At 48.5% G+C, this 14,808-nt stretch overlaps 2 protein-coding genes across 6 annotated transcripts in view; one reads left to right on the top strand and one right to left on the bottom strand.

Annotated features, from left to right (window-relative positions):
- The window catches only part of CCDC191 (coiled-coil domain containing 191), a 90,386-nt gene extending 89,084 nt beyond the window's left edge, over positions 1 to 1,302 (top strand). For both annotated transcript variants that reach the window (XM_004761414.3, XM_045088406.1), the window contains exon 17: positions 161 to 1,302. In XM_004761414.3, coding sequence (XP_004761471.2) covers positions 161 to 305 — 145 coding nt within the window. In that variant the 3' untranslated portion in view covers positions 306 to 1,302. The remainder of the gene's footprint in view (positions 1 to 160) is intronic.
- Positions 1,303 to 2,329: 1,027 nt separating this feature from the next.
- On the bottom strand, positions 2,330 to 14,360 carry ZDHHC23 (zinc finger DHHC-type palmitoyltransferase 23). Of its 4 annotated transcripts, XR_200105.3 has the most exons (6): positions 14,226 to 14,360; positions 13,452 to 13,721; positions 10,652 to 11,362; positions 8,718 to 8,885; positions 7,079 to 8,549; positions 6,762 to 6,899 (listed from the first exon to the last, which is right to left on the bottom strand). XR_200105.3 is itself a non-coding variant. In XM_004761419.3 (5 exons), exons 2-5 carry the CDS (start codon positions 13,610 to 13,612, stop codon positions 6,632 to 6,634), a joined length of 1,308 nt encoding a protein of 435 aa, XP_004761476.1. In that variant the 5' UTR covers positions 13,613 to 13,721; positions 14,226 to 14,360; the 3' UTR covers positions 2,330 to 6,631. The 4 variants fall into 4 exon arrangements, 3 of the variants coding, with proteins under 3 accessions (XP_004761476.1, XP_004761477.1, XP_012916403.1); XM_004761419.3 differs by lacking the exon at positions 7,079 to 8,549 and having other exon boundaries at positions 2,330 to 6,899; XM_004761420.3 differs by lacking the exon at positions 7,079 to 8,549 and having other exon boundaries at positions 2,330 to 6,899; positions 8,718 to 8,876.
- Positions 14,361 to 14,808: the final 448 nt, after the last annotated feature.

Genomic DNA, 14,808 nt, shown 5'->3' with positions numbered 1-14,808 from the left:
AGCCACCCAGGCAACCCTTTTCATAGCATTTCAGTCTGAATTCCAATTTTGCTCTCTGTATGTTTTATATAACACTGTATTCAAAGTATATTCAAATATACTTCAGATGGAAAGTCAACTTTTCCGTAGTGTGTAACTTTTTGTCCTTTTCTGTTTCAAGGAGGATTCTCTGGGTCACATTTGAGACATGGAAGAAGTTTGTGAAATTTATGAAAGAGGAAAGAATAAAAGAAGAAAGGCGAGAGCAACTCCGTCGGAGGGTGGCTGAAATTCTTCCGGACTTCCAGCCGCTTGCATCCCGGTGACCCTCGGGCAGCAGAGACTGGCGCCGTGTGAGCGCGGGGTGCCGGACGGGCATCCATGCATGAGGGCAGACACCCGCTCCGTCACCTGGCAGATACTTCTTGGATCGAGAGGATTACCTGGGCAGTTTTTCCTTCCTCCTCTGATTTCTGTTGGATTGCTAATTAGTTCACTAAAGCATTTAGCACAGCAGGATCAAAGAACAGTGTAAATCTCAACTATTCAGATGCATTCTATATATTTTTAGCATCATAAACTTTGAAGAGGACAAGTGTTTCCTCGCCTGAGTCTCTGAAGGAAACGTGTCCTTCTGGTGTACCATGAGTTGTTGACAAATGTAACTTTATAGAAATTCAAGGGAGTGAGTATGCAGGGAAGGAATCATAGTCAGTGATAGTGCCTTAGCGTCAGCAACAGGCGCTCTGCTGGACGCCATGCACCCCTCACACCCCACACCCCCCACACCCCCCATGGAAAGCCGTCTATCAAATAGGACTCAGTGCAGCTGCTGCAAAGTGCAGGACTGTCTCCTTATTTGGGGGACACGGTGGCACAAAAGACCCTTCTCTTCAGTGCATCCTGACAAGCATGAAGGGAATTCCAAAAGCTAATGTAACACTCTCAGGGGCAGTCCAGCAATTCGTTAACGTGTCTGCGTGTGCTCCCAGCTGCAACTTCTAAATCACATACCCGTCTGTCCTCCAGCCTTCAGCTCAGTTTGAGCCACAAAGCACGATGGATTCAAAGAATGGTTTCATCTTTAAGGTGCAGATGACTATAAAGACTGATGAAATGCTCTTCTGTGAATTGCCTGAATTACCTGCTAGTGAAAAAAAATTTCATTACAAAATACATGTTCGTTATAACAAATTTAAGTAATAGACAAGTGTACTACCCAGTAGAACAAGAAAGTCCCTTGCAGCCCTGAGGTAACTACCAGTATCTGCTAGGTTTACAATTTCGAGTGGTAAGATAAAATTCTGTGTGTGGTTCAATAAATTGTTATTGTCCTTATTTCCTAGAAGGGATAGGCAGTTCCACTGTCTGCAATGACTTGCATCCTTTTTCTGTGGAACATGTGTGAAGATTTACTCAGAAATGACAAAACACCCTAAATTGAAGTTTATTCTTTCCACGGTGTCCGTGTCCCCACGTCTTTTCCTTTAATAGGATTATATAACTGTCATTTACAAACTCTTTTAGACTAACACCCACTAATGAAAACAGGACTAAAAGAAACTCATCTGTAGTCTCTTTCCATTCAAATCCCAATCTGCTCATCCCGACCTATAGTGCAAAGCACAGTACCGGCTACCATCAACCCCCAGATATCAAATACCAAGTTCCTATCCCTGCCAAGCCTGCAGATAAGGAAGGGTGAATCCTGTAAGTAAACATGCCAAGGGCCTAAAGAAATGCCATAAAGCTGAAGTTTCCTCTCTTAAGCTTTCCTTTATTTTTAGCCATTGAGTCTTTAGCAGCCCATATTCTGACTGGGCCCATGAGGACTGTCTACCTACCTCCTTTTTTTTTTTTTTAAGGATTTTATTTATTTATTTGACACAAAGAGAAAGCACAAGCAGGGGGAGCGGCAATCAGAGGAAGAAGGAGAAGCAGGCTCCCCACCAAGCAGACACCAATGAGGGGCTTGATCCCAGGGCCCTGGGATCATGCCCTGAGCCAAAGGCAGACACTTTACCATCTGAGCCACCCAGGCGCCCTTTTTTACCTACTTACCCACAGGAAGATCGCTTAGTAAATCACCTGTAGTTCTTGCTGGGCTATCCTAAAGACAGGATTAGGAATACTACTGCTAACAAAATGCCCAAATAAGCAGTATCCCTGGCCTATAAAACTAGACAAAGTAACCAACAGGAAAAGGACTGTTTAGGGCCAAGGGTACCTGAGGTCCGAAGGATGGGGACACCTCAGTAGCCAGAGGAGCAGCCCGGCTCTAACACAGATGTCCCTTAAAGCAAGAGAGTTCAGGAGACATGCTAATAAACACACTAATAAACACCAACTATTTCCTTTAAAGAAAGCACTTTATTTTCCATTTAAGCAACTTGGTCACAGTACATTATTTTACATAAATGGCAGTTAAATTTTTAAATCTCCATTTAAAAGGCCTTGTGTCTGATCTGAGGTGATAAGAGGATACGAATACAAGTATAAAAACAGTGCAAAATGTCTAGCCCGCAGCCTCCAGAGTTGGCGTCAAGAATCCCCTTTAATGTTGCTGGGCCAGGTGCATTAAATATTGAACATTAAATATTCCTGGGTTTCCTTCAGCCTAACAGACTGAGAAATGTAATCAAATGAAAAGGCCCAAAAGCCCTAACAATGGAAATCATCGAATCACCCAGACCATGGGATCAGAGCAGCCTGAGCCTGCAAGTTCTAGAACACGGCATTGTGTCAGTGGTGCCATGGGAAGAAATGCAGGATGTTTGTTGCATCGGTAACTAGAGTCCACTGGCTCCGGTTTTAAAGCTTTGCCTTTGAAGTATGAATTCCCTAGAAGACAAGGTGCTGCCAGGAAGGCTAGAGTAGCAGTAAGTCAAAAGCCCAACTCAGAAATAGCTGGAAATAGCTGCAACCTCTAAAAGATTTGTCTCCATGAACCATTCAGTCCTTGGCCGCTGCTGCTACTACAGCAAAGCACTTGGTGCCAGCTCGAGTGGGGTAGCAGTCCATCAGCAACAGGATTACATTTAGCTGATTTTGCAGAAAGTTTCTGTTCATCACAGCAAACACCCACAAGAACACAAGGAATTTTGTTCAGCACTAAGTTAAGCATAGCTCTCCTCCTTCCTGGCATCGCCTTGGCAGTGTTTAATAAAAAACGGCATACTTGCCACGCTGCTGATGAGAAAACCAGATTCCAAACAGGTGCCTCAAGCAAAAATCTCTATCCTCCCTTGCTTGTTTGAGGAAATTCTCTTTTTTCAAACGCAGGGTACCTAAATATGGCTAAAATGAAGTCCTATAAACCTACTTACCTCGTTTAAAGAGACCCTTAAATTTCAAAAAACACTGTTAAACATCCTGGTTAAAACTGTGCTTCTAGATGTCACATTTTTGCTTGTTAGTTGAGCTTTGTAGTAAAAAGCTAATGTCCTAGCCAAAGGAAATATACTAGAGAGTCTATGAAGCAGATGGTCAGTATTCTAGTGAACCTTACTGGCATTGTGTTTTCTGGCAGTGGAAGATTCTAGTATAGAAAATTTTCTCTTACTAAAAATATTAGAAGTACGAAGGACTATTGCATAAGAGAAAGTCTGCAGCAGTCTCTCTGCTAGACAGGTGGCACAGTGGAAGACAACAATTACTTCATTCACCAAAGGACAATGCTACTTGAATGGCAAAGAGTTCCAGTATCCTAAGCAGACACAGAGGTGGCTGAAGTGAGATGACCAGCAGTGTCCCCAAAACTCACTTAAGGCTTGTTAATGGTCAGTTCATTTCAGGTAGGCCCAGCTATAACCATGAAGTACTCTTTGGGTATCATTTAAAAATAATTCTAAATACTGAAGGACTTTTCTCCTTTCATGCAATCCTGATCCTCAACTATTTCCCTTAAATCTTGTGAATGGACCCATTTCTCTTCCCCAGGAATAGTACACAAAGGCATGTAAGTGGTCAGAATATAGTGGATGGTTTGCTAAAGCTCCATATCAATATGTCTATTAAACAGGCTGAGGAAGAAGGGCATGGGGGGAGGGATTTCTGCTGGATGGGGGAAGGCTGGCCTCTGGCCAACAAACTGCCGGTTTTTAGGTTTGCAGAGCAATTCCCCCCACGGCCACCACCTCCGCCACCACAGGTTTCTCTGGGACTCAATCATTCACAGAGGCCCTGTTCTTTAAAAGGACAAAATTCCTCAAATAGTTCCAGGTCATAAAAAGGTGTAAGAACCCAGGAGCCTAGATTTAGGGTGTCCTGGGGCCCACAGAAACCCTGCTCACAAAGAGCCCCCCATTTGCTGCTCCTTCTGGTGCAAATACTTCAATAGGCTTTTAACCCCATAAAACCATGGAGCTTTTCAAAAGTTTGAGCTTTCTTCTGTAAAATGCTGATCATGATCTCAAGAAACATAAAACAAATAACTTCATCCCAACCAGCTGGACTAACAAACATAAGGGAGTCCTTACGCAGGTGAGGGAGCCCGAGAGGCCCCATGTAGATCAACCATGAGGGGTGTGCTGTTATAAAAATGGCGGTCGTTCCTAATTCTCCCCCACGACTGTGGCCTCTTGGGTACTACTCATCTTGGTCATGTCATATTTGGATGGTTGTTAAAGATCTGGCAAGAGGCTGAAATTACTGACTACACTATTGTTTCCATAACTTCTATCATCAACTCTGAGACAATCAGAGTTGGCTATACATCTGCATTCAAGAGACTATGACTAGAGAGCTCTGGCCATATGTGCTTCCCTTGACATTATTCCTCTCTCTTTCCTCGCACAAACCCAGCCGGAAGGAATTAGTTCTACCAGACCCAATGTTAGTTCCAAACGAATGCTCGACTCTGGGCTAGAGCAAGGGCATCGCTGTAGAAACCACAGACTGCTAACATCCCCAGACTTGCTCTGTGGCTCATCCCAGTGGAATACGGAGCCTCTCACCGCTTACGATCCATGTCAGAGGAGAGCAGCGATGAGCCTGTATAGAAGTGTGGTGACTGTCTTAAGGACAGCTTTGTTTTCACGGCAGGACAGGGACGGTGCCAGCAGCAGAGGACAGAGCCGCAGGAAGTAGCAGTATTTCCTCTCAACACTTATAAACGTCTTATGACAGCAGCATGCACAGACAGACTGAAAAAGCCAGCAATGTTTCCCCAATATTAAGGTATAAACCAAAGCAAACTTAAGGACTCGTGAATTTTCTCTGGAACTGCAAAATGAGAACATGAATAAAACCAAATATTTCAAGAGGGTATTTTTCCTATCCGAAATGGCCTCATCCTAAGTCTAAGGCAGAACAGACCCATTCTCTATAAATATTTAATCCTTTACACATTTTCAGTTTCAAGATATGATAAAAAAGATAACTTATGATTTTAGGAAGAGCTAGGGAAGAATCATAATCCATTAATTAGTGGAAACCATATATACCCTGTTTTTTCTCTCCAAGTGAGATATTTTGTCTAGGGCGAGGTGAATGAAAGGTTAACGTGCAAGCAGAAGATGTCCATCCACCCCTTAGAGAGTTCATGCCAGAAGAATATAAATGCCACAAAACTGATTTTTGCAACAGAGTGCTGTCACTGTAGCGTTTGCATTACTTACATGAGGGGGAAAAGCCCTTGATATTAACCCTACCCAGGAAAGAGGGTAAACTGTTCCCCCAGAGGCTGGCTGTTTCTCTCTTCCAGCCTCATCCTAAGTGTGCAGCACCTTCCCAGGTGAAACATGGAAAGAGGAAGAAAACAATAATGCCTTTGGAGTTTGGAGTTATTTAAAGTAAATCCAAACAATAAATATAGAATAAACGAGATAAATCAAAGGGCTCATCACCTAAACTCATGACCACTGTATATTATACTAACTGATAATTATAATTGTTATCGACTGTCCCTGCAGGATCTGGTGACAGTGAGAACCCATCGGCTCACCTGTTTGAGTAGCTAGCATCTAATACTTAAGTCAGAGAAAAAAATTACCACAACTGTACGATGTGGTATTTCAGCTTTCTTTCATTCTGAAATGCTGACAATGGATTACTCGGATAATTCTGGTTTCAGTACTCTGACCTACACAAATTTTTCTCAGCTTTTGAGTTTTTCTAATAATACTGCACCCCTCTTGGGTGCTTCGGTCGTTTTCCAGTGCTTACCACACACCTCGTCCCTCGCACGACCCTCACGACCGCGAGGCAGCCGAGGCAGGCAGCGGTACCTCACATCACAGATGAACCTGAGACTCAGGGAAGTGACTCAACAAAGGGTCACATGGCTATCAGGAACTGAAAGAGAGATTGGAACAATCCTTATCCAAACTCTTTCTCCCCACTAGAGATGGGAATGGCTTCTACCAATCTGTGTGTTGGGAACCACAACCTCTTCCGCCCCTGGCGACTGAGTTTGTGAACAAGGTGACTGGAAAAGAATGGCTCTACTTTTACTGCTTCGATATAAAAATCTCTTAAGGTGAAATCAGAACAGTTCATTTTCTTCCCAGTCCTGTGTCTAAACCTGAGCATGGCCCGAGACAGCCTTTCAGAAACTGGGGAGAAAAACGCACACCCTGCACGGACGCCGACGTGTACGAGGGGAGGGAGCGGTGGGGGGAGCCGCCCCTCACAGGGCCACACGCAAGGCACTTCAAACAATGTCCTCGGCGGGGTGGTGGCAGGGGTGGCTGCCCAGGGTGGAGAACTGGTGCCAGTTCCGCAGGAAGCCCCGGTTGTACTGGCCTGTGTCCACGATGAGCCCGTAGAGGAGCCGGCGCCCCGTCTTCTGCCGCAGGGCCTGCTGGACTTCCCGCTCGGTGACGTTGTAACTGATGTTGATCAGCTGGATGAGGAAGATGTACGCCATGCCTGCCGTGATGATCACGGAGTACCACACGCAGGTGAAGGACAGAGCCGAGCTGGAAGGACAAAGGGCGGGTCAGCAGGCCAGTCGTTTCTGTCAGAAAGCCGGGCACCGCCCTCACGTCTGACACACGTGGGCCCCGTCACCAAGGACTCTGGTGCCTTCCCCAGCTATCCCAATCAGAAGATGCTTTTCCACCCCAAACACTAAAGTGCTTAACCTGTGACCACTCACATGTCCTGGTTTATGCTGTCGCTCTTGCTGCCTCTTTTCCCAGCAAGGACGTTTTTGCCTTTCGTATCTCCCGCACAAGCAATGCGGTGCCTGATGTAACAGCACTCAAACTCTATCAGATGAAGAACAATTCCTAAATCGCTCTTAGCTGAGGGGAAAACGAAGGCACCGCGACACCCATCCACGTCCTCCAGGAAGCCGTGGGTGGGGACGCAGGGACAGTGCTAACGCTGTTCGTCTCCACTCTTCTCAGCACAGTGCTGGTGAGCGTCGGGGAGACCACAAGCCCCAACACCACATCCTGCTAGGTAGGAGCACCCGTCACATTTCAGGTCCAGCTTCTTCCAGCCAAACAGCATCACCCAGGACAAGACAGGAGGAGAGGCTGCTGATATGAACGTCTGCCAAAAGATTATTTTCTAACATTTGCAAATGAAGAGCTGGAAAGGAACCCATCCCCAATCTTTATTTGTTAAGCTGAGAGGGACTCAGAGAAAACGACCTCACCATAAAGATGAGGGACACCAGGGCTCGGCAGGCTGAAGTGAGGCACCTGGCCAGAGGGTGGACCCCCATGGCAAACTGTGTTCCTCATTCCACGTCAGTGGCCCACAGCAAGACCACAGAACTTGTGCTTAGTGACACAAAGACACACTCTGCTGTAGGATATCTATCACGCGCGGTGTGACTACAGAACTTCACAACCTACTAACACTCTCAATACAGAAAGAAAAGGAACTTAGCCCAAGGAGGAGGACACATCTAATTACGTGCACAAATATCCAGATCTATAATGGCGACATCATCTATCCACAGACTAAGAAATACTTTCACAGGGGTGCGAGGTGGGCAAAGCAGGGGCTGTTCCGAGAACAAACAGTGATAAGAAAGAAAAGGACCCTGGGGGGGCAGTGCTGTCCTCGCTCAGACGGGGGTCACCAGACACCACATAGCATCCGCCTCAGAGGAAACGTGGAGGGGGGACACAAGGAACACAGGCAGGGGGCCCACAGCTATCTGGGGAAGGGCTGGCTGGGCTCACGGTGGCAAAGCCCCAGCTGCCTTCAGGGCATGGAGACCTTCACAATGTATAAATGTGCCCCAACCTAACAGAGGAAATTCTGACCTAGATACCACAGTAATCATGAGTGGTGATTTTTTAAAAAGTAGAACAGGACAAACCAATAGAGGTTAAAAAGTAAAGAAATGTTATACAAATTGTGAGCGCTCCACAAAAGGGCCAGAAGCAATAAATCAAGACAGGACTAGAGAGCGCGAGAAAGCCTCAATCACGCCAGGACTTGCCATGATCATTTATGACAAAACAGATGCTGCACATTCCCTGGGACTGCTGGTTTACGGCTGGCAGTTCACCATTGCTACCATGCGCGTGCAAGGGGTCATCTGACTCCGGAAGTCCCTGAGTGAGCCCAGTCCTATCTGCAGGGTCAAGGATCCTTTTGACATCACCCTAGAAAAATGCACAATTTTTTTGTCCATTTCAAAGATACCCAGCATCCAATAACCTGTCTTATTTATTGAAGACTCCTAACCTACCAGCAAAGCACGACCCCTTGCCTTAACAGCAACGCCCATTCCCTCGTCTCTGGACCTTGGTGCTCTGGTAGTCACATCTCACCTGTAATCTGCATAGACTCCAGGACAATAGAAGAGAGCTGTGAAGACACTTCTATCTCTACAAATGGTGTCCAAGGTCAGTGTTATCCCGTACACCGAGGTGAGCAAGAAGATCGAAAGGGCAAGTATAAATGCTTGATGATTGGATTCTCCAACACAGCTGTTTATCCTCAAAACAGCAGAGGGGGAAGAAAAAGCAAACATTTTTTTAAAGTTCTTGATATAGACAGAAGAGAAATTCATCATGGTGATCATTGCATAATGAACAGAAATGCTGAGTGACCGCTCGCTGTGCACCCGCCATAATATAACATTGTAGATCAACTAGGGTTCAATGAAAAAGGAAAAACGTTTCCATCTAACGCACATAATAAACAAGAAAGTTTCAAAAACAGAGATCATGCGAATTTCAGCAATTAAAAAGTAAGTTCTCCTCTTTTTCAACTTTAGGGAATGCAAAACTTGCCCACTGAGAGGTGTAGTCTTGTGTTCTCTGCTGTTTCCAAAGTGAAATCGTATCATTAGGACGAAACTGAGTAAAAAGCAGAACCCGACTAACACATCTTTCTAAATCGTAATGCGTTATCACCCAACCATGAAGAGTTAACACTGTAACCACCATGAGAAGAAAAGGATGGTATCAGTAAGGAAAACTTTAAAAACCTTAAGTATTACACACTCGGGGAAAATACGTATTAAATTCATATATTAATACAAAGATCCCAAGAAGTTAGAAATGTGGGGTGGGGTGCAGAACTCGGTAATATGCAGACTACGTGTCAGGGAGGGAGCTCTGTCTCGTGGCCATGTGCTGGGCAGGGCGCACACCAGGGGGCCCCAGGGGCAGAGGTCGTCTTTTACACAGAGCTGTCGGGCCCTCTGCAAACTAGCTCTCGAGGGCACGTGCGCGGGCGCGCACACACACACACACACATACATACACGCGGACACACACGAGCACATAACACGTGCCCACACGTACGCACAAGAATACATGATGAAGACTCAGAAGCTAAAATCTGAAAGTGATAATACCTGCGTATTCCCAAAGAAAGTCCTAGACAAGAGCTGCCCCTGGCTCGAGCCCCCCACCTAAGGTCCTCTCCAAGGCCCTCCTGGCCTTGCTGCACCCTCTCCGTCCCCTCTGTCCCTTTCTATGGGGAAGGAGGGTACGCGGCATGACAGAACCCCAGCCATGGAAAGCCGACTTCACTCACCACGAGTGCCGTGACAGCTAAGAGCTAGAGAGTGGCAAATATGCTACTTAACAGCATTCACGTCTGAGTAAATGCCCCTTTTGGATGCACACAGCGAAGCAGCAACACTATCTTTGAAAGTTGCACTTCACATCGCAAGGGCCTTGCATGCCCTCATTAGGCGCTGGCCAGCTGGCAGGCGCTACGAAAGCCCATTTCTCTGCAAAGAGCAAATAACAAAACAGGGATCTACCTGGCACGGCCATCCCTCAATAATGCGGGCTAGGAGTCATCAGAACAATGAAAGACGTATGGGGAGGGGACAAAGTCCCCTACAAATATGGTACACTTTCCTGAGCTCCATGTTCAAAAGGCACAGCACAGGGAACTATGCCTATATTGATTCTGATGCATTCTTTTTATTAAAAAAAAAAAAAAAAATCACCTCACTGCAAATACTTCTCTTTCATAAAGGAGAAAGTCACTGGGGGGGCGGCTCGGAAGGGAACAGCAAAATAGCAACAACAATAACCGAGCCCTCCAGCAAACGACTGAAGGGACTACATTTGCGAAACTGGGAAAACGGATGACTAAGTGGGAACTTCATACCAGCCCACAAATATCTGCTGGTGTGAAGCTGGGATCGACTGAAATTTTTGGACGGCACAAAAGAAGATCAAACAGGGCCCGGGGCTTATAGGGCCTTCCACTTTGCAAGCCTCCAAATTTTCCCACCTACCAGACACAGTGATGATCCATCCTCCGGACACAGATGCCGCATATCCGGCAATGCCACGCACGGGCCGGCCGCACCAGCTGGCACTTGGCACACCAGTCCTCCTTCACTTTGGCGGGACTTCCAGCCGACGCCCTGCAAGGGCCCTTAAGATCATCCTTGGGCGTTCGGTTGCTGAGGCTGCCAGCTGATTCCGCACCGGGGAGCCCTCTGGTCTTCTCCTGCCCGTCTCTGCTCAGGCTTTCCGTTAGGCTGCTGCCTAGAGATCTGTCACTGCTTGCTGGATTTCTGAGGTAGCCTGGATTCTTCTTGGCTCTGTACAAGGCTAAGAGTATCAGGAATAACCCACAGGTAAGAAGAGCCAGCTGAGTGGGCCCCACACGCCCTTTGGGGACAACTTCCTGCAGGAACACGTAGTACATGTAACCCAGAGAGAAGAGTCCGAGGCTCAGGAAAAACAGGGTCTGCTCTTTCCTTCTGTGAGTGAGGTAATAGTACCACAGAGCCAGCACAGGAAGGGAGGTCAAAACCACCACCCCCAGGAGGAAATGCCAGGAAGCCACACGCAGGAAGACGGGCAGCAGGATGAGTGGGGGGAGGATGCTAATGTTGACTTTTTGGGCTCCCCTGAGCCCAGGAATTCGGAGGCGATCAGAAATAGTATCCATGATTCTTTCACAGGTCTCCGGCGGCACGGACTTACCCGTGATCCATCTATGCAGAAGAGCACAAAGAGAAAATAATGTTTAGAAATGGAACCGTTAACACTATTTCTCCACGAAGCAAAAACATAGGAATAAACACATATTCTGTGCATGTACTGCTCAGATTGGGGAGAGAATAGAGACTTAAGATCCTCAAAAAAAATTCATAATTTAATTGTGAAGACACCATGGGAATTTGGGAAGGATCAGAGAAGAGACAAAGCAGCAAAATCGCCCAGTGAACTATTGTGGCCAAACACCGTAAGGCGTGCTGAGGGGAATGCACGCTGCTGGGTGGAATCATGGGGGGGGGCGGTTCTCTGTGAGAAAGGTGGGCTCTGTGCCCCACCTCGATGGCGGGCTAGCACGTGGGGGGTGGAGGAGGCAGGGAGGTGCTCCAGTGGAGCTGGACGTGTGCAGCACACACCTGTCCTGCGTCGGGGGAGTCACCAGTCTAGCAGGGCCCGGGGGGAGGAATACTGTGTGAGGAAGAGTGGAAAGCAAACTAGTCAGAGCGAAATGACTGAGCTTCGTGGGCCCACAGTATTTGTTGACATGTTTGCACACTTAGGCTAGCAAAACAAGGGATGGTAACTCTTGATGTAGACAAACAATTTAGAAAAGTAAGGCAACAACTTGGCCATGAGGGAAGGTAAGTACATGGGAGTCAACAGAGCAACAGGACAGAAGGAAGACTGGGAGCCTATCTCCTGAGACGGGTATGGCGGGAGCAGGCGAGAGCGCTCAGGGACAGCCTGGGTCTCAAGGGCTAGAAGAGAGAAAGAGGTTAATGGAAGAGCTGTGGTCTCGAGTGATGGGGCTTATGGAAACAGCATCATTTTTCCATTCATTAAAGCAGAGTGCTCCATTTTCTCCGTATAGATTTTAGACTAAGTCCATTTAAAAATACCTGCAAAAGACTAAAGACACTGTTAAGGAAGAATTACAAAAGGTCTACAGGGTCTTCAGGGTTCTGGCAGGGAAGTACAGTGGTCCTAAGACACTTTTCACGTCTAGATGAATACACCAAGCTTTAAGTCAGCAACATGCCGCTACAGTCACTTTTTTAACCGGAAGTAATTATTGATGGGAAAAGCCAAATTTCCAACATCCTTATTCTCCTCCCACATTGTGCTTCCCATATGGCAACAAAATTTTAGGTATATAATTATTTAGAAGATGGTTTAAAACCTCGTTATTACTGTTTGGTAAAGAAATTTTTTCCCCCGATGTTGAAAAATCATTTTGGGATATTAATTTCCAACCCTTTGGAGAACGGTGAAAATAAAAGCCAAATACAATGAATATCGGTCAAGACAGTATCACTGCCCATGCTGAAAACAGCCAGCCCAGCGCAGGCAAGTGCCTGCTGCTGGATTTCCTCCAAGGGAAAGGGACAAGGGGTGAGACCAATGCCAACAGCAGGAACATGACTTTCAACCTTTAAGACCCTTGGTGGCCAGGTCCAGTCCAGCCTCAAGTAGTCAATCTCGAGACATTGAGAGCACAGAGAATGTGTTCTCCTTGGCACCAATGTGTTCACTTTAAATGTACAGATTCTGGGCCCTTGGGTGGCTCAGTTGGTTGAGCGATGCCTTCAGTTTGAGATATGATCTCGGGGTCCTGGGATCGAGTCCCACATCGGGCTCCCTGATCGGCTGAGAGCCTGTTTCTCCTCTTCCTTTTTCCCTGCTTGTGCTCTCTGTCGGATGAATAAATACAATCTTTAAAAAAAAATTTTTTTTAATAAATAAATTCCTAAATGTACAGATTCTACTGCTCTGCGCTTTATTTTTTATACACTTAACTTGCCACTATCCCTTTATTTGCATGTTCTCTCCATCATCTTGTCCCTTTAAGTGAAAAGTAATAATGTCCTTCTAAACTGAGCAGAATAGACAGCTGTGCAGTTGTGAACTACTGAGTAACTCACCTTCACAAAAGCCTCACACCTGACACAGAAGACAGCTCTCAATTCTAGATCCTTAGAAAAAGCATCAAGAACAAAATCTAGTGTTCTGGATGGCTACACTTCAAGCAAGCATGGTAGTTCTCAAAAGAGCCAGTAGGGTCAGCTTCATGAACCGCTCTGCCCTTACCTATCACACCCTTCATCGAGATCCTGGCAATCACACAAACAAGCAGCCACGTGGTTCTTCTCCCCATTTCGATCAATGTACTCGCAGCAGCACAGGGGCTCCAATTCAGGTTCTTCCGCTTTGTTTTTCTTCACTGGCTTCATACTGCCCTTCTGTGTCATGATTTCCACCTGTCACCACGAGGTGTAGGAAGCCCTCAGTAGGGAAAGGTGTAAACAACACGACTCACATCTTGTAAACACATCCACGTCTCTGATTATCCGCCAACGCCTGAGAAATCAAACAGGAAAAGAAAGCGGGGGAGGGGGAGTCTCATTTTCATCAGGCTTTTCTTGCTGGGCTCCGCCAGACAGGAAGCTCTAGGGGCTCCCAGCTGCCTTCACCGCCCCTTCCCACCAGGGCTGGCGTCGTCTGGGTACCAGCGGTTTCCATGGTGACAGCTGACCACACGGCCGGGACAGCCGGGGCGCGGGCGGCTGCGCTCACCTGCCGGTTCAGGATGCGGAGGGCCGAGCAGTCCCCGCCCAAAGCCCGGGTGCAGGTGGAAACTCGCCCTCTGGGCTGCGGGCGGAGAAAAGCTCCTGCGCCGGGGCCGGTACGCGCACCCGGCTCCGGGGAGGCCACCAGAAGCCCGTGCAGCGCCCGGGGTCGCCGTCTAGCTCCGCTGCTCCCGCTCCGCGCAGGGCGCACCTCTCCCGCCCCCGCCGACACTGAGGACGTGGGCGGGCCGCGAGCGCCGCCCCGCCCAAAGAATGACCTTGGAATGGAAGTTACCTGTGTTCCGGGGCCGAGGTGCGATTGCCGGGGAAGAGGCCCAGGTGGAGGGCAGGAAGGCTGATTCCTCCCGAGGCGCGGACGCGTCTTCCGAGCTCTGCTCCCTGGGCTCTCGGTGTGACGGCTGGAGTCCCAGAGACCCGGGCTCCGCTCCGCCGCGCCTCCGCCGCCGCCCACCTGTGAGCACAGGCGGCCGCGGCCCGGGCAGCGCGCCCGCCTCCCCGCCGCCCTCCTGCCCGCCGGCTCGGCGTGGCAAGTCCGCGCGCGCTTCCGGGTGCCCCGCCCCCGGCGCCGGGGATCCCCGCCCGCCCGCACGTGCGGCGCCCGCAGCCTGGCGGAGCCCGCCGGCCAGGCCCCTCCCCCGGCCCGAGGCCCTGGCGCCCGGAGGTAGCGAGGACCTGAGGACCGGCACCTGGGGATGGGGTGCAGGCGGCGGGGCCCAGGGCTGGCCCGGCACCTCCGCCCCGACCGGCCCCTGTGCTGCCCCGCGGGTGCCTGTGGGCGGTACGTGGGCGGGGCAACCCCAGAGCCCCCGGCCCGGGGAGGTGCGGACGGCAAGACGGGAAACCCGGGAACCCGGAGG

The sequence above is a fragment of the Mustela putorius genome, unplaced genomic scaffold (genome assembly GCF_011764305.1).
Source record: "Mustela putorius furo isolate JIRA1106 unplaced genomic scaffold, ASM1176430v1.1 tig00003834_pilon_pilon_pilon, whole genome shotgun sequence".
In the NCBI taxonomy this organism is placed as follows: Eukaryota; Metazoa; Chordata; class Mammalia; order Carnivora; family Mustelidae; genus Mustela; species Mustela putorius.
The sequence above is the reverse complement of the archived record's forward strand: the minus strand, read 5'-3'. Positions and strand labels throughout refer to the sequence as shown.

Coding starts and splice junctions, on each gene's coding strand:
- ZDHHC23 (XM_004761419.3), bottom strand. CDS start 13,612: ATGACACAGAAGGGCAGTATGAAGCCAGTGAAGAAAAACAAAGCGGAA. Junction 11,363..13,451: donor CTCGATGAAGGGTGTGATAG/GTAAGGGCAGAG, acceptor TCTTCTGCATAG/ATGGATCACGGGTAAGTCCG. Junction 8,886..10,651: donor ATGGATCATCACTGTGTCTG/GTAGGTGGGAAA, acceptor TGCTGTTTTGAG/GATAAACAGCTGTGTTGGAG.